At 38.4% G+C, this 23673-nt stretch overlaps 1 protein-coding gene across 2 annotated transcripts in view; it reads right to left on the minus strand.

The window, feature by feature from the left end:
* Positions 1–23406, minus strand: part of LOC150078580 (voltage-dependent calcium channel subunit alpha-2/delta-3-like) — a 1140037-nt gene extending 1116631 nt beyond the window's left edge. For both annotated transcript variants that reach the window (XM_090384275.1, XM_090384274.1), the window contains exon 1: positions 23118–23406. In XM_090384275.1, the coding sequence (XP_090240401.1) occupies positions 23118–23269 (152 nt within the window). In that variant the 5' untranslated portion in view covers positions 23270–23406. The remainder of the gene's footprint in view (positions 1–23117) is intronic.
* Positions 23407–23673: the final 267 nt, after the last annotated feature.

Below are 23673 nucleotides of genomic sequence, written 5' to 3' on the forward strand. Positions count from 1 at the left end.
GGGAATCTCAGAAATTCATATACTGCTCTAATAAGGACAAGAAAGAAGGTTATTTGTTATTTGGTTTTTAGGAGCATGAGCAACTAAGGCCATATTGCTCCGGGAATATGCGGTGGTCATTCCCTGACCTTTCCGCATCCTCCGTATTTGGTGGTCACGGGCTCGAACCCCGGTCTAATCAAGAAGAGTGTGCTACGCACTACTGCTCCTTCCCACCTGGCTACGGAGGCGGCAAGAAAGAAGGAATGAGGGACATATTTGTCATGGTGGGAACATCCGGTAACGCCAACCCCTTGGGGTATGGTCTACAGGATTGTCACCAACAAACTGCCAAGGGGTGATGTGAACTCTACAATTAAGGCAGCTGGAACTACAACCCACACTTGGGCGGACTCCGTAAATAACATATTAGATCATTTATTACAGTCTGAGAACCAGGGATTAACCCAGGCTCAGCGTGACATAATGGCCTGCAACGAAAATTATAGCAATATGTAAATGGCACAACTTCAAGCAGCACTCTTAAAAACCATAAACAATAAATGCCCTGGACCTGACATAATTGAAATAGAAACCATTAAGAAGTTAGCAGAAATTTCTCCTGATACTTTACTGAACTTGTTTATTCACTGCTTGGCTGAGGGTTTGTTCCCACAAGCATGGAAAATGGCTATAATTAGATTAATCTTAAAGAATTCAGGAAAAAAAAAAAATCCTACTAAACTTAAATCATACAGACCTATAGCTTTATTGCTTGTTCTAGAAAAAATAATGGAATGCCTACTCCTCTATAGATTTAATTTATATTATACTGAAGCCAACCTAAATTCTGAACAGCAATTTGGTTTCAAGCAAGGATCCTCAACTGAGGATGCCATGCACTATATCCTAACAACAGTAAATAATAGTGATCAAAAGCACAGGCTGGCAATATCTATTGACTTCGCTGGTGCAAAGTGTACCTGTAACATATTTGTAACGAACTGTATCTGTAACATATTATATTCTAACAATAATTTACATTTTTTAAATAAAAAGGTAATATTTTATTTATGCATCAGTTCAGTGAAAGCTCATCGCTAGATTTCAGCAGGTCAGCTGACTCAGCGCTTAGTTCGATTGCTTAGGAAAGAACCAAGCATTAACCTTTTTATCTGAGACAAATGATACCCTAGATATAAATAACTTAGTTACTACACCAGTATTACTGGAATCTCATCTTTCTTGCCGGAGCTCCTTCATCCGATTCATAATCCTTTTTTTTTTTCCCTTATTTTGCTGAACTCCACACTACAAGTAATCCCCATAAATTCCAATGTAACTCCCTTACACAAAAAGCACGGAAAGCCACATATAAATCTAGAGGCAAGAACCCCGACAAGACTTGCATCACTAGACACTGTCCTACAAATTCTAAATAGTGCTAAAATAATATGCCTCTGAATTGATGTTTCTGTTTAAATTTAACTGTAACAATTCTTGAAAACCACACATTCGCAATATTTACTATAATCGGTAGGACCGCCTTATAATATAAAACTAAGGCCTTCTTCCTAACCTCCAGTCAGTCCTTGTGGTACGAATAATGACGGAGGAAAATTTTTTGATCTTGTCACTAATATGTTCCAGATGTGGCATAAAGGTGTCAATAATTAAGCCCAGATGTTTAGTCTGGTCCACCATGTGAATCCTGTGCCCATCAATTCAAATAATAGGAAGTCTTCTAGTGTCTAATTTGCCTTTAAATGGCATTTAAATTTGCCTTTAGATAGCACAAACCACAGATGCTCAATGGGATTAATGTCTGGGGAATTTGGAGAAAAGGGCAATACCTGGAAGTTTTCTTCATGTTCCGCGAACAAGTCTCGAACAATCGGGGCGGTGTGGCATGGCGCATTATTCTGCTGAAAGACTGCATCGCCAGAGGTGAAGACCGTTGCCATGAAAGGGTGTACCTGGTCAGCAATGATGTTTAGGTAGTGGTCGCGGCCTGCGACTACGCAGCCGCATTTTCGGCATGGTCAATGTACTGTGTTGTGACACAGTACTCTCGTCACCAGTATTCCAATTATCGGCTAGTTGCATCACAGTCGCCCTTCTACTGCCACGTACCATTCGGGAGAGCCTTCGCTCACTCCGATCATCGATGAGCCGTTGTCGTCCAACACCTCGCTGGCGGTTCGTGGGATTCCCCTCCTCGAACCACTTGCGGTAGGTACTAACCACGGCTGGCTGTGAGCAACTCACCAGCCGTGCCATTTCGGATATGCTCTGACCCAGTCGTCTGGCCATTACAATTTAGCCTTTGTCAAACTCGTTTAAGTTCGGCTGCTTTTCCCATGTGAAGAACAAGAGTAACACTGATTAACGAAGCACAGGATCAGGTGTTTATTATACCGTGTCTCGATCCGCGCACGCACCACAGTTCACATGCAGTTGTTTCGATCTGCATAACGACTCGCTGGTCATAATGTTTTGGCTCAGTGTTTGTGTGTGTATATATGTATTTTTTTTTATTTTTTTCCTTCACAGAAAGGCTGAAATTCAGTATACGGTACCCTTCGTGTTACGCTACGTAACGAACAGAAAGTTGCGTGAAGGATGTGAACTGAGAAAAATAATAATAATTAGAAGGGGAAAAAAAAAAAAAAAAAAACTTATTGGAGGGGTCATGTTTTTAATCGATTTTCATTTTTGTTTAGTTAGAAAAGGTTTTTACTAAGTTTTTTTGTGAAATAATACTACTGTAGTAATAAAAATACATACTTCTTTTAACAATAAAAACAAGAAAAATTAAACACACATTTTTTAGCTGAATGAATTTTTCTTCATTATTTGCTATTTCTTCGTAAAATTCTTCATAAGAATTAGCAAAATTGCACTTAACTGGAGTTTTGGGAGTACAACGTCTACAGAAAGGATAGACAGGATAGGAGGGGAGGAGGGGTTATACTATTAGTTAAGAAACAAATAAAATCCAAGGAAGTGAAGCCAGTCGACATCGCTGGATAGTGCAGTGTCGAGTCAGTTTGGGTGTGACATAAGCATTGGGAGATCAAAATTGAGAGTAGGAATGTGCTATAGGCCCAATGACTCTGATGAGTATAATAAGAAACTTTACAGGGAAATAGAGTGGGTCAGTAAATCAGATTCTTATAATAGGGGATTTTAATTTCTCAGATATTGACTGGAATTTGTGGGTTGCTCAGTCACACACTAGCAAGGCTTTTCTGGATTTATTGGATGATTGTTTTCTACATCAGCATGTTTGGGAGGCAACTAGAGGGAGTAATACTCTTGATTTGATTATCAGTAGTGATTCTTCATGCATTAAGAATCTGCAGATAGAGGAACCACTAGGTAGCAGTGATCACAGTGTGCTGAAGTGGGATTTACTCAAAGAGGTAACTACATCAGGGGTTAAGGGAAGGGATTTTGCTTTCGTAAAGGCGACTACGATGGTCTGAGACAGTATTTAAATTCTATACAGTGGAACCAATTGATGATATTACCAACAGCAAATTCAAAATGGGAAGGATTCAAAGAACTTATCTTGGAAGCGACTAGGTTTACATACCAACTAATAAATATTGTTCAAGGTTTAGGCCTAAACGAATGTAAGATGAACTAATGAGACATATGGCCGAGAAGAAAAATGCATGGGATACGTATAAATTAACACGTGACACAGAAGCCTATGATAGATATAAGTTGATCTGTAACCAAGTTACAAAGGAGGTCAATCAGGCGAAGGCAGATTACGAGAAATCTTTGGCAAGGGATGCAAAGAAAAACAGCAAAGAGTTCTTTACTTATGTAAACTCTAGAAGGAAGGGGATGAATCAGATTGGTCCACTTGATATCGATGGTTCAACTGTTGATGATAAACGAATATTCTGCATCGACATTCACACATGAGGAGTTATTCAGTGAGGGGAATGCCAGAGGTGTATTCAACTCTAGCAGTAAGCTAGATAATCTTGTAATAACTGAGAGTAAAGTGGAGGAGAAATTGAAGATACACACAAGAAAGGCACCTGGGATGGATCGGATCTATCCAGTTATATTAAAGGAGGCAGCACACGAAGTAAGCAAACCCTTAGCCATGATTATGAAAGCTTCCTTGGACTCAGGGGAGGTACCCATAGACTGGAGATGTGCAAATGTGATCCCAATTCACAAAGGAGGATCAAAGGCTGACAGAAGTAATTATACACCTGTGAGTTTAACTTCTGTTCCAGGAAAAGTACTGGAACAGAATGAAGGCACTGGTTAAATAAGCACTGCAGGATCATCTAGAGAAGACTTCAGTTATAGCTCGGACACAGCATGGTTTTGTTAAGGGGAAGTCTTGCCTGACCAATTTGATTGGATACTATGATGTAGTCACAAAAGAACTGGATGCAGGGAATAACTTTGATATTATATACTTGGATCTTAGAAAGGCTTTTGATACTGTTGCACATGGAAGACTGCTGCACAAATTGGAGCAGTGTGGCATTGGAAGCAAATTGCTGCTATGGATAAAGGGGTGGTTAAGGGGGGAGAATACAGAGAGTGGTAATCAATGGACACTGCTTATCGTGGGCTAATGTTATTAGTGGGGTCCCTCAGGGCTCAGTGTTGGGTCCATTATTGTTTTCTGTATTTATAAATGATATTGATGGTATATCAAACTTAATGTCCAAGTTTTCAGACGATACAAAGGTTGGCAGGGTTGTCAAGGACACTACTGACACTATGCTGCTGCAACAGGATCTGGAAAGGTTGAGCAGATGGGCTGAGAGGTGACAAATGAAGTTTAACATTGACAAATGTAAAGTACCACATATGGGAAACAGCCACCCCAGAGCAACGTATCAACTCTGTGGTACTACACTGACAGTGGTAGAGAATGAAAGGGACCTGGGGGTGGTTGTGCAGGTAGATATGAAGTTCTCTGACAGTGCAGACGGGCTGCAAGAGTAGCTCATGGTGTCTTGTCAATGATATACAGGAATTTTTCTAGCAGGGATAAGGAGGTGATTATTCCCTTGTGTAAGGCAATGGTCAGCGCACACCTTGAGTACTGTATACAGGTCTGGAGGCCACATTTCAAGAAGGATGTAGAGCTGCTGGAACGAGTACAGAGAAGGGCAACAAGATTAGTGAATGGAACAAAGGGTTGCTCTTACGAAGAAAGGCTTAAGTTTTGCAAATTACAGTGTCTGGAGACTAGGCACCAGCGAGGTGATCTGATAGAGGTGTATAAAGCCTTGAATGGTTTGAGCATGCTCAATGCCGATGGGATTCTTCCTGTTGCTCAGAATAATCACCTGAGAGGGCAGAAATTAAAATTGAGGAAAGACAGATGCAGAATACATGTGCAGAAGTTTGCCTTTAGCCAGCGGGTAGTTGGTTGGTGGAACAGACTTCCATCTCTTGTTGTGGAAGTTGATAGCCTAAATAAATTTAAGGCTGAGCTGGATAGGTATTTCGAACGAATGGAGGGGTGAAGTGGAATTTTTTTTTTTTTTTTTTTTTTTTTTTTTTTTTTTGGCTGATGCTGCATAAGCTTGCTTTCTTGCATCATATGCCTCTACTAATGCTAATCATTATCAGGTAAAAAGAAATTTTATTATAAACACCTTTTACATAGTATACATTTTACATAATATGAGATTCTTTAATTCAACAACTTCAAATAAGAAATGAAGCTTACTAATCAGTGCGTAAGATATTTGTACTTTTATTTGATGTGGATTTTCTGAATATGAAAGAATTGACAGAAAAGTTATTTCGATTTTATAAAGATGACACTGAAAGTGAAAATTTCTCTGCTGAATTAATACGATTTAAATCAATTATTAAAAGTAAATCCATAACATCTCCCAGCGAGATGTTACATTTTATAATAGAAATAGCAACATATCCACTTTTCCAAACATCGAAATTATGTTAAGAATATATTTAACTTTGCCTTTAAGTAATGCATCTGGTGAAAGATCTTTTTCAGTTTCAAAACTCGTTAAAAATTATCTGAGTAATTCAACCGGGCAGACAAAAATGTCTGCATTAGCAATGTTACAAATAGAAGCAGAAGTTATGGTATCGATTGATTACGATGAAATAAATTTGCTTCTGTGAAAGCTAGAAAAGGGAAATTTAAATGATTTATGGCAATTTGCATTACAATATTGTGTAACAATTTATAACTTATAATTACATTGCAATACTAGTTTAATTTTAACAACTCTGTACATAAACAAAATAAAGTATCTCCTACATAGTGGGCTCTGGAGCGAGTTCTAAGACTTACTGAAGAGAAATTTGGACAACAGGTACGGTAAAGAATGCGCTCGCCGTTTATTGGGAAAAAAAAAAAAAAAAAATAGTTACAAATTTATCATTGTATGGCGCGTAACTATCTTAGTTACGATTATGCAAATAACTTATGTTATTTGCATAATCGTAAGTTATTGCCATAGCGCCACTACTCAGCTGTACTGTAATGTGTAAAAGCAAAGCAGTCTCTTTAAAATCATATAGTAAATGTTTGCCTGCACTACAGCAGCAATGCCAACAACGTTGCAGGAAAAGGCGCTATTAGTGAAGCTGTACTATCAGAACAGCAACGTTGCAGCTGCAGCTACCAGAGAATTTCGGCGTCGGAAGGGCGTGGACCTATCACTCTTTGTGCTGTCCGCAAAACGATTGGGAAATTTGAAGCGACAGGATATCTTGGTGTTCAACCAGTTATTTCATGTTCAACCAATTAAAAACAACTTTATGTTCAACCAAGTAAAAAATTCTCAGGAACAATAATTAGAATTTCAAGAGCAGACTGGGGTCTTTTCAGGAAAAAAAAAAAAAAAAAAAAAAAAAACTTTACTTTTGTATTACAAAGCAGTGTTTTTACCTATTGCCACATACGCAGCAGGAACCTGGTTTTATAGAGCTAGAGTAGCAAGATTGGCAAACAAGTCAGACTATACAAAGATAGTAGTAGCGGCATGTGATGCAAGAAAGCAAATATATGAGCTTATGCAGCATCAGCCAAAAAAAAAAAAAAAAAAAAAAACACACACACCATTCCCTCCAAATGCCTGTCCAGTTCCTCCTGTAATTTATTTAACCTATCAACTTCCACAACGACAGATGGAAGTTTGTTCCAGCAATTAATCACCCGCTGGCTAAAGGCAAATTTCCTCACATCTATTCTACATCTGTCTTTTCTTAATTTTAATTTATGCCCCCTTAGGTTCGTAATCTGAACAAGTGGAAGGATCCTATCAGAATTCAACGTGTTCAATCCATTCAAGGCCTTATACACCTCAATCAGATCACCGCGCAGGTGCCTAGTCTCCAGCCACTGCAATTTGCAGAACTTAAGCCTCTCTCTCTTGGTAAGAGGATCCCTTCATTCCCCTCACCAATCTTGTTGCCCTTCTCTGTACACGCTCAAGCAAATCTACATCCTTCCTAAAGTGAGGCCTCCAGACCTGTACGCAGTACTCAAGGCGTGGCCTGACCATTGCCTTATATACATATCATTGCCGAAACCCCATGACCTGCACTGGCAGACTGTCTGCATTACTCAGAAAACTGCATATCTGACTGCACAATTACTCCCAGGTCTTTTTCATTTTCTACAACCTTAAGTGTAGTACCACACGGTTGGTACGTTTCTCTGGGGTTACTTCTATCCATATGCAGTACTTTGCATTTGTCAAGGTTAAACTTCAGTTGCCACTTCTTAGCCGATCTGCCCAAATTTTCTAGATCCTGTTGCAGTAGCACACTGCCATTACTGTCATTAACAACCCTGGTAACCTTTGTATCATCTGCAAACTTCGACGATAAGCCTGATATACCTTCATCAATATCATTGATAAATATACAAAACAACAGTGGACCCAACACAGAACCCTGTGGGACTCCACTAATAACATTAGTCCACAAAGAGCAGCATCCATTGATTACCACCATCTGTCTTCTCCCACTTAACCATCCTTTTATCCATTGTAGCAACTTACCCTTAATACCATTCTGCTCCAATTTGTACAATAGTCTTCCATGCGCAATAGTGTCAAAAGCTTTCCTGAAATCCAAATATATGATATCAAAATTATTTTTTGCATCCAGTTCCTTTGTAACCACATTATAATATCCTATCAAATTTGTCAGACAAGACTTTCCCTTAACAAACCTATGCTGTGTCTGAATTATTGTTGCAGTCTTGTCTAGATGATCCAAGGATACTCTCATAATTATGGCTAAGGGTTTGCTTAGTTGCTTTGCCGCCTCCTTTTGTATAACTGGATAGATCCCATCCACCCCAGGTGCCTTTCTTATGTTTAACTTCAACAATTCCTCCTCCAATTTGCTCTCAGTTATTACAAAATCATTAAGCACCCTGCTACAATTTGATAACCTTCTACCATTTTGAAACCTTAATAACTCCTCATGTGTGAATGTAGGTGCAAAATACTCATTTAGTTTGTTCGCTATCTGAGCAGGATCATTAACAGTCGAACCATCGATATCAAGTGGACAAATTAGATTCATCCTCTTCCTTTTAGAGTTTATATAAGTAAAAAAATCCTTGCTGTTTTTCTTAGCATCCTTTGCCAAAGATTTCTCCTAATTTGCCTTCGCCTGCCTAACCTTCTTTGTGACCTGATTACAGACTAGCTTATATCTGCCATACAGAGGCGGATTTAACGGTGGGCGCGCCCTGGGCCCCGACTTCTGAAGGGCCCACGCAAAACCGGAACAAATTAGTTGAACTAATATGTTCAACTATTAGTTCAAAACTTTGTGATTATTATTATGCTATTATTATACATATATTATATTCAAATTTTATTGGAAATAAAACATTAATAGTACATAATATTTTTTATTTATTTAAAAAAATGGTTAACATGTATTTTTATTTTTTTTTTTAAGGGCCCCAATATTTTCTTCTGCGCCCGGGGCCTCAACCGACCTTAATCCGCTACTGCTGCCATAGGCTTCTGAGTCGCTTCATAATTTATATGCGTTCAATGCATTTTTCTTCTCTGTCACGAGTCTCATTAGATAACCATTTAGGCCTAAACCTTGAACAATATTTCTTAATAGGTATGAAATTTTTAGTAGCTTCCACGATTAATTCCTTGAATGCTTCCCACTTAGAATTTACTGTTGGTAACATCGTCAGTTGATCCCACTGTACAGAATTTAAAAACTGTCTGAGACCACTGTATTCACCTTTACGGAAGCAAAATCCCTTTCCTGTACCCCTGATGGTAATTATATCTTTAAGTAAATCCCACATCAGTACACTGAGATCACTGCCACCTAGTGGTTCCTTTATCTGCAAATTCTTAAATACAGTGCACTGTTCAGATCAATATTAGTTGTCGTCAACTGTGCTTGCAGAACAGTATCAACTCGAACCATGCCACTGGATTTATATGACAAAAATTTATTTTGTTTCTCAGAGCAAACTAAACATAATTACAATTAATAAGCTTTCGGCTGGGAGGCAGCTTTCTTCAGATTGAATACATGAATGGCAGGTGGAATAGAGATGTGCACTGCCAGGATGGTGCGTGAGGCGCGTGGTTAATTGTTTGTTGATGTTTGTGGCTGTGACATATGGTGGTGACGTGGCCAGCGTTTGTCTATGGATAGAATTACTGCCTCTGTGATGGGGTTAACTTGGCAACCACTGTTCCTGTTCAAAGAGGCATCCGAGCATTTTATATTTAACGATTCCAACCAGGTGCGCTTTAGGTAATGGTGGGACCTATCCACAACCACGAAATCGCGGTGTGGGTCGATGTCGTGGCGGATTGTCCAGACATGCTCGGCGATAGCTGAGTGTTCTACATCTGCCAAACGGATCGCCCTTTTATGTTTTCAGAGACGTTTCTCGAGTCGACGTCCAGTCTCTCCAAAGTAGCAGCTGGTGCAGTCAGGGCAAGAGATGCGATAGACCAAACCGCTCTGTAGAAGAGTGGAGACGGGTTGGAGATAAGAGAACGCAGTTTCTTGCCTGGGAGTTGGATGCATTTTATCCCATATGATTTTAGGATTCTACCGATCTGTTGTGACAGGTTGGGGTAGTATGGGATAAATGCCCTCGTGGATGACTCGTCACTGTTGGCGTTGCTGTTGGTCGTCACGTTGTCGCGTGCCTGTAGATCACACCTGTCAAGGACGTCGATGGGATAGCCACACTTCGTAAGGTCTACTTTGACTCTGGTGATCTCTTTGCGTCTCTCATCTGCGGAGCTGGAGTGTGTCCAGGCGCGAGTTAGCAAGGTTCGGGCAGTGGAGAGGAGGGGGCCCCGCGTGTGTGCTGACCTAAAGCGCACCTAGTTGGAATCGTTAAATATAAAATGCTCGGATGCCTCTTTGAACAAGAACAGTGGTTGCCAAGTTAACCCCATCACAGAGGCAGTAATTCTATCCATAGACAAACGCTGGCCACGTCACCACCATATGTCACAGCCACAAACAATTAACCACGCGCCATCCTGGCAGTGCACATCTCTATTCCAACTGCCATTCATGTATTCAATCTGAAGAAGGCTGCCTCCCAGCCGAAAGCTTATTAATTGTAATTATGTTTAGTTTGCTCTGAGAAATTTTCGTAATGAATCCAGAGCACGTAGGCCTTTTTTACTATACTGGATTTATATGTTATTTACCGAGGATTATGCTACAGAATTAAAAGGGAGATACCAACTATATATCTAAATATACCCTCCTCAATTTAGAGGCAAATCCAAATTTAGAGTCCAATTAAAAGACAGAGAAGAAAAAATGTTGGAACGAACTGATTACACTATGGCAGACCAGATGGGATAGTTCCTCAAACGGAGTTGTAACAAGAAGTTATATACCACAAGTAACATATTTACTTAATAAGTCGACAAGAACATAGTTTTCTATGGGAATGGAAACTTCATATATCATAACAGGACATGGATCCCTCAATGCAAAATTATTCCAACTCGGACTACATCATACAGATTTATGTGCTTGTGGAGCTGTTGAAAACTGGAAGCATTTACTTTATGACTGTCCATATTATGATGATATACGATTAAAAATCCAGGGCTGTGTTTCTAATTTCCATCCTGGGGAAGAAGAGAATCTTCTCTGCAACCGAGCAACATTTCAGAAATTGCAAAAATTTGCTAAGGAAGTTTTTAAAAGAAGACGAAGGGTGGTTCGCTGAGACTCTGAGAGTAACAATTAGCACTGAAGTGGAGTCAGCAGAAGACTCCCCTCCCCTCCTTTTTTTATTTTATTTCATTTTTTCTTATTTATATATATATATTTTTTTTTTATCATTTTATTATTATCATTTTATTTATATATATATAATTTTTTTATATATTTTATTTATTTTATTTTTTAACACCATGGGAACTTTCTTTCTTTCTTCGGTTTCTTTCCTCAGTATTATTATTTTTTATTTTATTTATTTTTTCCTCTGGAGTGGGCCCCCCAGATGAATGTGGCTCACCTTCTGGCAACATCAGGTGGGTCAGAGTCTTGAATTGAGACGGTACGAGCACTATGGGACTGACCCACCTTCCCGTGGTGTGGACGAGTACCCAGAATCATCTGTCCAGGTGATTGATGCTTCTGGGTAGCCAAGCGGCCAGACCCAACAACAGAACACACACATATCTAGCCCATCTGTAGTGATACTGTTCTTCACAGAGATACGAGGCGGAGTTGAACTCACGTTCTAGGAGTCGCCCTTTACAAAAAACATGTCCACAGGTTCAACCAGGTATAGGTCGAAAACGAGTGGACTCCTCTCGTGTTGAAGATGTAGCTATGGCTATCGTGGATTTATCAAGTCAATCTCCGTGTGGTAGCACAAGTGTGCCAGCTGTTTTTCGTGAAATGGACATGCCATATTCCACTGTAAGGCTAGTAATGCGTCAGGTGTTGCGGTACTATCCTTACAAGATGCACATGCTACAGCAGCAGCGAAAGCGTGGTGATGCAGATATTCGTTTCACATACGCACTTCAGTTTCTGGCGCGAATGGCGGTGGATATCACTTGGCCATGGAACATCCTTTGGAGTGATGAAGCCCACTTCTGCTTAAATGGACAAGTGAATACGCACAACTGTCGCATTTGGACAACAGAAAACCCTCGAGTTATCAAAGAGGTCCCGTTGTATTCTCCAAAAGTGACAGTGTGGTGTGGATTTACGGCCACATTCATGGTTGGGCCATATTTTTTTTGAACACGTAACACCGACTGAACTCCGCATCTGTTCCGTCACTGGACGGCGATATTATGAAATGTTGCCAAATTTCGCAATATCAGAGCTGCAACAACGTGGGTGCTTTCGGAATACCATATTCATGCAAGATAGTGCACCACCCCACATCCACCGTTGTATCCAAAGATTGCTAAGGCAACACTTTACAGACAAACGGGTCATCAGCCGTTGTTTCCAGACACCGTGGCCACTCCGATCACCGGACCTCAACCCCATGCGACTTCTGGTTGTGGGTTTTTTTGAAGAACCAGGTGTATCGGGAAGGATGTCAAACTCTGGCAGATCTGAAGGACAGCATTAGACATCATGTGCTGGCTATTGCAGTTGACATGTTACATTTTGCTGTAGAAAATGCTGTTGTTGACCAAAATGGACGACACATTGAACAATTGTAGCGCTGTTCAAGTGTTGCCACAGGGCCATATAGTGACAAATTTTGTAACACTTTTTTTCCAATAAATGGCGAGCGCATTGTTTATTGTATCTGTTGTCCAAATTTCTCTTCAGTACGAGCCTTAGAACTCTCTGCAGAGCCCTCTACATAGGGATACTTTAATTTTCACAACCCTGTACTTGTACTACATTTTTATAATGTGATTTTAAATTGTGACTGAAAACATTTATTATATAACATTATTACTAATCATCATCAGCCATTTTCAATCCACTGCAGGATAAAGGCCTCTCCAGCAACTTTCCAGTTCCTTCTGTTTTGTGCAGTGGCCATCCATTGCACAAAACCCACAAACTCGTGAATTTCATCTGTCCATTTCCGCGTTGTCTTCCAGGTTTTCTTCTGGCTCATCTTGGATACCATTCTGTTATTCTCCTAGTCGATCTGTCATCTTTTCTTCGAGCTATGTGTCCTGCCCAAGACCATTTTAGTTCTTTAGTTTTGATAAGAATGTCCTTTACTTGAGTTTGCTGCCTAATCCATGTGTTTCTCTTCTTATCTAACAATCTGATTCCAAATATAATTCGTTCCATTCTTCGCTGTGTAATTCTCAGCTTCTCTTCCATTCTTTTGGTGAGTGACCAAGTTTCACTTCCATGTCATGGTGGGGAGTATACATTTATGCAGTTTCAGACAAATTGGGATATTGTTCCTCAGTATGTGACTATATTTACTGAATCCACCCAGAATTTATTCTTCTCTTCTCTTCACTTCCAGCCATTTATCATTATTACAGCTAATGACTTATCCCAGATAAGTATATAAATATATGAATCCACCTTTTCAATTACTGCTCCATCTATGATTAAATCTCCCTCTGTGACACACTTGTTCATCATTACTTTTGTTTTAGCCATATTCATCATTAGTCCTAAATCCTTTTTAACTCCGCATAACTGATTAAAGTTGTCTTCTAATTCTTTGAGGTCATGGCTTATGATCAAATATCATCTGTAAATCGTAAAGTGTTTATGTACTTTCCATTCACATTGATTCCTATCTGCGACCAGTCTAATCTTCTGAAATCTTCAAGGGCAACAGCAAACAACTCCGGAGATATTGTCTCCTTGTCCAACTCGTTTCTTAATTTTAAATTTCCTACTGTCTTTGTCTAGTCTAATAAAGGAGGTAGCGTTCTCATATATTTTCTTCAAAATCATAATATATGGGAAATCTGTGTCTTGCCTTTCCAGTGCCCGAAACATTGCCTTATGCTGTATGGAGTCAGATGCCTTTTCATAATCCACAAATGCCAGGCGTGAAGGTGATCCATAGTCGCGAATCCTGTCCTAAAGCCAGCTTGCTCTTTCGGTTGATTCTCATCAAGTATTCTTTCTAATCTGTTAGTAATGAGCCTTGTTAACAACTTGTAGATGTGGGATTTAATTGGTCTATAATTTCCAATTTATCTCCTTTCTTATGTTGCAAAACTATAATTGCATTATTGCTAATACTACTTAATATTTGTTATTGGAAACATTTCTTTTAATTACAATTTTTTTGTTTTGTTCGTATGCTAGATTATTAAAACTGCGATTTTAATTTTAGATTGATGTTTATTTGTTGAATAAATTTATTTTGTATTGAAATGTGTTTCCTTTACATTACTCGCCATGTGGTATCAAAAGCCTTCTCTATATCTATTGAAACCATTACTAGAAGTTCGTTTAACAGAAACATTACGAATGGCAAATTAAGCTTAACTATAAGATCCAAGCATGACCTATTTTGACCAAAGCCATATTGACTGACTCATTAGATGTTCTGACTCAATGATTCTGACGAATCTTCCGTGGACAATTTTTTCAGGGATTTAGCTGAGGCAGCTTGAGAAAGATATTGGTCTATAGCTTTTCCCAGGCTTTAGGAGCTAAAACAGTAGAATGATGCCAAGAAACTGAATAAACGTTTTCTAAAAATAAACTGTTGTAAAGAAGCAGAAGGAGGCACAAAGCTTGTCATCAAGACGTTGTAGCATGACATAATAAATCCCATCTAGCCCAGCAGCACCATTGTAAGTGTTGCTGGGCTAGCATGCAAAAGTTCAGAATATTGCGGAGGTTTGTTATATGACAGAAGGAGGGCAGTTTGAAAGTTCATAGAATGCTTTTCTGTAGTGATTTTAATTTGCTGGAAATATGTAGTATAAGCTGATGTTGCTGAGATTTCAGCAAAAAATATTGCCTAAAGCATTAGCTATATCCAGTGCTTTTTTGTAAAAAAAAAAAAAAAAAAAAAAAAATAGATGCCGGTACTCATTCTTTGCTATCAGGAAAAATTGATAATTAAAAGGATATGAAAAGTATTCTAAATTTTTTCCCCCTGATATTGTTACTTTAGTAGTAAAGTTTTTAGAATAAGAACAACAAATTAAGCATATTAACACAGTTTATTAAGCATAAATTTATTATTCAAGTATATTAAAAAATAAGTAAACTGTGAGTAAATAATTAAAAATAAGTTTCATAAAGTTTTTGTAGAATATTCCAAATTTTTATTAAGTTCTCATCCGACATGCTATGCCGACTTCTTTTCCTCTTTGTGTGTCGGTTGCTGAATGACGTTTCCGAAGTAGCCACGAATCGACATATTGTGCTGGATCGAAGCGGGTCAGTGGTGGGCCTGCAGTTTTAAGAAACAGTAGTGAAGAAACTGTTTTTGTCATCAACGAAGCGCTGGCGATCAGTGTAAGATATAAAATCTTACAAGGAAATTATATATAAAGATAACAGATCGTCGTTCCCAAACTGAGCAATTTAATACGAAAAGATACGTCAGGAATAGTTATATTGTAAAATAAAATATGGCAAATCAAATAAACTGAACAAAGTGGATCGTTAAAAATATAGGGGAAGAATAAATTAAGGAGAGGGCTAATCGAAGAGAAGGGAGAGTCGTGGGAATTATTGTGCGAAAATTTCTACCAACAGATGGATAAACACGCAGCTACAAGTACCGTAAACAAATCTAAAGGTCTAAAATGGGTAGCAGAGCCGTCAGGAAATAGGTGAGAAAAAGGGTCGCTCAAGAACATTAGAAAGGTGAGCTGGATTAGTCGGAGCATCCCTTTGATCAGAGACTCCGGGAGACAAACAGGAAGTACACGACTAATACCGTGTCCAAAACAATAGAGCTAGCGTCTTGTTGTCTGCAATAGCTTGTTCTGCAGAAATTTAGGGTAGGTGTGAAGTAGTGACAGGTGTCTGTGGCTCCGCCGATTTCAAAAGAGAACAGACGACCTGGGAAAGAAATATTGATATTAAAAAGGGAGGTTGAATCTAGCGGGGATGGAGACAGCATGGGAAACCCACACTAGCGAATAGTCGGGATGTAAATTTAAATATTGAAGTATGAGTGGCTAAATTAATGAGCGTGAGGTGGGCCAACAAAAAAAGGCCAGTACACAAATTCGAAGAACAAAAAGAGAGCGCGCGTAGCCAAGAGTCCTGTCCTGTCAGCCAGTTGAGAAAGTTCTGACAAAGTTAAGATGGAGTAGTGGAGGGTTAGATAAGTTTAAGTACAGTCAGTAAGTTAAGAAAAGTTAGATGAGTTTCATGATAGAAGAGAACAGTCGAGTAGTTGGTCATATGGTAGGTGATGGAAGAAATATAGTGGAGAGAAATAAGCCTAGTCCGTCATCGGTGATGACGTGGCTAGTGTGCAAATAAGTGAAAGGAGGAACCTTGGTAAACCAAAAGAAGCAGTCTTGTGAAGCTGAAAGTAGGAGCCTTGGTAAGGAGAAATAAGCCTAGTCCGTAATCGGAAGGTAGTGAAAGTGGCCAGTGTACAAATAAGTGTTGTGTAAGGAGAGAAATAACCTTAATCTGCCATCTGAAGGCATTGATAAAGGCCAATGCGCAGATACGTGAGCTGAGAAGGTAAAGTTGTAGTCCCGAGCCCGACAGAATAGCTGAACCGAAAGCTAAGTAGCAGTATCGAAGACCAGCCCATAAATTCTTAAGAGACTCAGTTGATACCCTATCCAGTCGAAGACAACAGCCCATTGAGAAAACGGAAGGCCCTAACAAAAGATCCTGTTCAGTACCAGAAGTAAGTGTCTAATTAACTTGAGTATTCACTTGTAAATTATAGGACTCTAAAGAAGGATTAGGAATTATAAGAGGGACATTATAACATATATAATAAGAGATATGTACTTTAGAAAAGATAAATAATCTAATTAGAAAGATATTACCCTTAATGTTGCTAACAGAGAAATCTTATTGTTAACAAGTAACATAAAAAAAAAAATTTTAAAGTCAATTCCTACTTAGGTCAACAAAGAAAAATTTTATTTTAGTTACTTTTTATTAAATAATTACAATTAATATAAATATGTATATACATATGACAGAATCACAATATTAAGTGGCAAAATAGAAAGCGAATTTCCTCGCAATTTTCCATTTTCCTTTCTATATATGGTGTTGGACTATTATTTTTATTCGCATGTTTCATTTTCCATTTTGTTCCCTCCTTGACTCAGACTAGAACCCAGAATGAAAAAAGAAATTTTTTTCCAGCGATCTACACGCTTCGCCACTGACGGTATTTATTCCTAAATTTATATCCTGCTAAATATCTTATATAAGAGAAATTTTTTTCTCCCATATAAAACTAAAATTAATTAATTAAATTTAATTAATATTTGAAAAAACTGTATTAACATCAAGTGTCATCCACTACAAGTTTAAAAAAATTTATTTCAACTTGAGTGGATGAATAAAAAGTATTTTATTAACGATTGAAAATTTGAACGAGATATATAAATATATATAGGGAGAGTGTGAACTAATAGTAGGAATTGAAAAAAAGGAAGATTGGAATGTGAGAGACAAGCCTGATCTATTAGAATAAAAAATGATTTACTTAGAGAATGTTTTACTAAGCAATGTATAAAAAGGTGGCATAAGAAAGATGTTGTTAGCCTTGTGATATAATGGAAGAAGTTGTACTAGAATATAACTAAACTTAACCAATCATTTTATGTTTGTACGGTAATAGAACAATATCAATTATAATATGTACTGGATTATTGAACTATTTCATATATGTAAATATATATAATAAAATTTTGTTATATTTTAAACGAAGTCTTTGTTTAGTCAGTTTGAACATACAGCCAAACCCAAAGGAGGAACATAATAATATAGAAACCCCTTAGAACCTGAAAGCTCCTGATTATGAGTCAGATTGCAAAGTAACTTTATTAGGTAATAATAAATATAATGGAGGATATATAAATAACAAAAGGGGTAAAAATAAAATAATTATAAAGAAAGAAAAGGAAAAACTCCCCCCCCCCCACACACACACACAGATTCATTTGTGAAAATCCTCGCTCACAATCACTCGGTGAAATGGGTATCGTACTCAGAGCGTTCATCAAATGCTTCAATTCTTCCGAAACCTTCTTACCAATTAGGTATCCACGAATTGCATTTAACAGTAATTGACAATTTTCTAACTTCATTTTCACCAAATGCCAACAATTCATATTTAGAAGGATTAATACCTTCGTTGTCCTCCTCTCGCCATCGGTATTGTCACTAATTCTTAAATTTGAATTTTCTTTTTGAAACTGTCCAAAATATCGGTGTCATTCGGATATTCAGGTGCTGTGACCATGTAAACAGAGATGGGGAAAATTTACGGAAAAATGTGGATAACGCACTTCTGCGAAGCAACAGATGATTATTTGTCGGGGTAAAAGAAAACCACCTATCTAATTATCGAACGGGGCGCTTACGTTTGATTCACAGTGGTGTGCAACCTACGGCCCGCGATAAAAGTGAGCTAAAACAGCATTTTAAAATTTTGTTAATTAACAAAAACATTTTCCAATGCTATGAGGGGTCGAAACCAATTACTCGATAATTTTTTATGAATATTTTTCCAGTAATTCCTTTTGTCATTAATTAAGTTTGTTTCTGTGTAGACCAACCAGTCTCTTTCGATTTTTTTCTCCGCTATTGGTTGTTCTAAAGAAAGTAAAGTTTAATTTTCGAGTAATTGGTTTCGACCTCTCATAACACTGAATTTTAGATGATTCTAATGAGCCATTGATTGACAGTGGTGGAACCTTAATATAATAATCTCGCATAAAATCTGTTAAATAATCTGGCCATAATGCAATATCGTTCACAGAATATTGGTTTTCATTATTATCTTCATAGACAGTTACATTTATGTCTTCCCTTTCTGATTCAAATTCAGTCCTGCTTTGTTCGATTTCACTGGATTGTTGATCATCTAGTTGAGAAGGTTCAACCTTAAAAGAAGATGTCTTTTGAGATGAAAATGAGCATGACTGTTGCGGGGTTCTGTTGTTAAACAAATTTCTAAGGAGTTTGTTTCGCTGCTTTGTCTTTTTCTGCGGCTTTTTTTCGTTTTATACTACCACTTAAATGCTTATACAGTGTGTACCAAAAAGGTGTAACCAAATTTTAAATGTTAACAAATGTAATTTTAATGATAGAAACAAAACCTGCGCTAAATGTGAGAAAAAGTTGAAGTTTTTACTTCAATAATCCGTTCTTTTCTTTTGCAGATTGTGACGGTTGTCCTGAAGTTTAAGTAAGAGGTAACAATTGGATCCCGTGACCAAAGCACAGGTAGTGGAGTGGGTTATTGTAACGCAGGTTCAGCGTAATTTCAGGAGTAAAAACGGGATAAAGCCACCAACCCGTAACAGCATCAGAAAACTATTCAAGGAAGCAGGTAGCGTCCATCCTAAGAAAAGCCCTGGTTGACCAGCATTGATGCATGAAAGAGTGGAAGTTGTGAGAGACGCATTCGTTCGTCCTTGAAAATCCATTAGAACAGCAGCGCAGCAACTGGCCATCCCCAAGACTTCAGTGCATAGAGTGTTGCAAAGAAAATTGAAAATGCACTCTTATAAACTGCAGATTCTCCAGCACATTGCCCGGAAGTTTGGGAAACTGTAAGCCCCTGGCTTTATGGCCGTGAAGGGTAATAAAGATTCTCTCTCTCTCTCTCTCTCTCTCTCTCTCTCTCTCACATAATCTGGGATGACCGTGTGAAACGTAAACAATTCGCAGAAGACATGTTGGAGAAAATGGAACAAGATGATCTTGTAATGACACGGATTTGTTTCACGGACATTTCATGTTTCGGAAAAGGTGAATAAGCAAAATGTCAGAATTTGGGGGCCTGAAAACCCACACTGCACGCAGGAGTATCAGCGAGATAGCCCAAAGGTGAATGTGTGGTGTGGCAACATGGTTGATCGTGTTATTGGACCCTTTTTCTTTCAAAGAGCGACTGTGAGAGCGGATAATTACCAGGACATGCTTGAGCTTTATGTGTATCCTCAATTGGATGAACTGCCAAATGGGGTTATTTTCCAACAGGATGGAGCGCCGCCACATTGGGCTTTGAGTGTGAGGAGGTCTCTTGATGACAAGTTTCCTGGCCGTTGGATTTGGCATGATGGTCCCATTGCGTGGCCACCACGTTCACCAGATTTATCCGCTTGTGATTTCTTCTTATGGGGATTCATCAAAGCCACAGTCTACAAGACCCCTGTTGCAGACTTAAAGCGCAGGATTACAAATGCAATTACCATGTTAAGCCTGACATCCTTGAAAAAACATGGGATGAACTTTATTACTGATTAGATATTGTTCGTGTGAGAAGTAGTGCACATGTGGGCCTGACGTAGCCGAGTGGTCAGGAGAGAGAGTGCATAGCACGCGTTCCTTGAGTGGACCGAGGTTCAAAACCGTGACTCATGGGGTTCACCCTGAAAGGTTGAATACAGAATTTTGGAATACCTGAGTAATTATGATTTTATAATAGAATATTTAAATTTTTGCCATCTTTGAACATTATAGAATATTTAAAATTTTCACATATTAGGTTGGCATCTAGGATACCGAGAATATATAGTTAAAAGCGATCGAAATTAAATGCAGTTTTTGAGCCAAGTGGCTGTGCATTACAAGTTACAGGAGACGACAAAGATTGCAATCTGTAGGCTTTTTCGTTAGAACTTTTCCGGTTCAATTCTTAGTTGATTGAAGAGTTCTGTTGTGTTTGCTGGAAAAAAGCGACTTGGGCTGTCCAGGTTTTTTAAGTTGCTTTGAAGAGGATGTCTTGTTTCAGCAATTCTGGTGGCTTCTCGACGAGAGTGAAACAAGCCGTCAAAACTGGGAGCGTCTAATCTTCCTGTTAGCAGTTGGGCTAATGTGAAAATGTTTCTTGTGTTGATTGTCTGTTTCCAGGGAGGAATGCTCAGATTGGAAAGTAGGATGGCTCTAGAGAAAGTAAATGGGTGATTCGAGATCCTAAATAAAGAAGCTACTTAGGCATCGGTTCAAGTTGTTTACTTGAAATTCACTGAAATTTGTTCGAACACTCGTTATGTTTACACATACAGAATAAAACATTTGAACTCTATTATTGAATAGGGTTCAAACTCTATTATACAGAATAAAACATTTGAACTCTATTTAAGTTGCCAACATAAATCAAGTAGTTCATAACAATGTACGACAGAGGCATTGATTAAGTAACTAAATCTACCAAATCAATGTGCGACTAGCTCTATCTGGCAATCATCGTCTATAGCGCGACGTGCAAAGATGCTTTAATTGATCGGCACGAAACATTATAATTTTTTTAAAAGTAAAATAATGAAAAATGTGTAATAAAACCGTTTTAGAGCCCAAAAAATTACGGGTCCTAGTCAGTAATTTTTTGCCTAGGCCAAAGTCTGCCCCTGGCAGCGGATTATCGAACTTCAATAAGTTTATTCCGAAAGTGGCAGAGGCAGTTGAGCCTGGTTAAATTCAAAGCAGAACTGGAATGTTACCTCTTGGGAATAGGAATTGTAGAAGTAATCCGATCTTTTTTGTTTTATTATTTTATGTAATTATTATCTTGTTTTTATTTATTTATTTTTGGCTAGTGCAGAAAGAGTCCGTATCCTTGCATTCTTTGGCCTTACTATTGTTTTTATTATTACTTTGATTTTTATTTATTTTTTAATTTAACAATGAAATTTAATTTTCACGAAGGCCGCTGTCGCTGTTTAACGAGAACAAACTACGAATACAACGAAGAATGAAAAAGAAGATCGCTTTATTCACAAAATAAGAATAATCTTTCGTACAAAAATGGTTCTCGTTCATATCCAAGCTTATTTCGGGCAAAGAACGGCATCGTCTCAGTTTATTTTTTAACACATTCAACGAAATAATGGATCATGGTCTTCACAGCATAAATATCTTAACGAATGTCGCAGTTTAACTGAAACCGTCGATGTGCCTGTGCATACGGGCGCGCGCAAAGAATTCCCACATAGAAAAGGGATAGGTGACGATGAACCCAGAATACACTACAGTAGCTGTGATCTGGAAGAGAGCCATAATTTGCTGGTGCCTTTTTTTTTTTTTTTTTTTTTTTTTTTTGTTGTTAATTTGATAATAAACAAAGCATTATTTCCTACTGTGGTGGTAACTAATATACTAGTGCCATTAGCAAAATAAGGCAGTGGTTGGGGAAAAATTAATTGATTTTCTTCAATTTTTATTCATCTGAAAATACCAAGAATAACTTATTTCAGTTTCCTTGGACGAAATCCAAAACAACCATTTTAGAGTTTAGTGTAACAATAATATCTCGCTAAATGACCTATATATCGTAAAAAACGGCCAAAACTAACATGTCTGCAATAAGTTGTGGCCTAAACACGAAGTTTGTTACCCAGCGAAGTGATTTGGGTAGTGATAAGTGTTACTGAGAATTAATAATAAGTTTTCTGTTTATACTCAGGGACGACCACAGGAGTTCACAAACTAGAGAGAATACAAGAAACAGCACCGTATTCAGCAGTCACAGGCTTGAACCCCGGTCACTTAAAGCACGTGTACTTATGCACCTTCGATGACCACTCGGCTATGGCGGCCTTTAAGTAGTTTGCAATGGATTTATTTTGTGGGGGGGGGGGGTACAGAGTGGAAATGACATCGCTTCATTTATTTTATTACATTTCTACAGTGCAAGTTTTCATAACAGTACCCAAGAGGACACTGTCATATCCAGGTATCATCGTAAGGGCGGCATAACGACCAGATTTTTGAATGTTCTTCTTTTAGATAGACCTAGGAACAATTATACGCATGGTTAAAGGGGTATATTCTCCTACCCCAATACGCCCATGTTAGAGGAGATAGCAGTTTATTTGTTCTAAGGAGTGGAATATGTCACGTGAGTTTTTCTCCGCTACACACAACTTGGAAACGCTGTTCACAAATTCATGTCAACAATGCATGCCAAGTGAAAACCACCCGTAATAAATCAAACTGAGGTGAACTATTTTACCGTCCTATATTGATACGAAATGTAGACTTACTCAGTAGCGTCGATCTCGATATCATCCATACGAAGATTCGTAGCTGGGAGGCTGACCAGGAGTGCTACAGTAGCAAGAGCGACTGCTGCCACATGCCGTGTGCTCCAACTCCGTATCCACCATCGACACCACGCGAACGTCCAGGAGTCCATGGTTAAGAGGGAAGTGGCAAAGTACTTTGTTCGTTTGTACGAAATGTTCGAACGAATTGCAAATCTCAATCCATCACATAACACAATAGAAATAAAGCACAGTCACATATGCAGAGGATAATCCACTCACTTCACCCGCAAATATCTCAAATGCACTCCGTACGCTTCCCAGCACCACCAAATGGCATGAGTCCAAAGCATTCTTTGCAAGATAATCATTGGCTGGCTAATGTCACGTGAGCTGTTACTTTACATAGCTATCTCTGAATGGATGCTTTCGATCTATTATGGGGAGGTTATGGAGAGTCGAAACCACTTTCGTCTAAATTAACAAGATTCTAGCTATGTTTGATTTAGTTTAGGATTTTATTGGCGTATTAGCAGCACGGGCTATTATGGCAATT

This window comes from Mastigoproctus giganteus, chromosome 11 (genome assembly GCF_048544385.1).
Source record: "Mastigoproctus giganteus isolate SK-2022 chromosome 11, ASM4854438v1, whole genome shotgun sequence".
In the NCBI taxonomy this organism is placed as follows: domain Eukaryota; kingdom Metazoa; phylum Arthropoda; class Arachnida; order Uropygi; family Thelyphonidae; genus Mastigoproctus; species Mastigoproctus giganteus.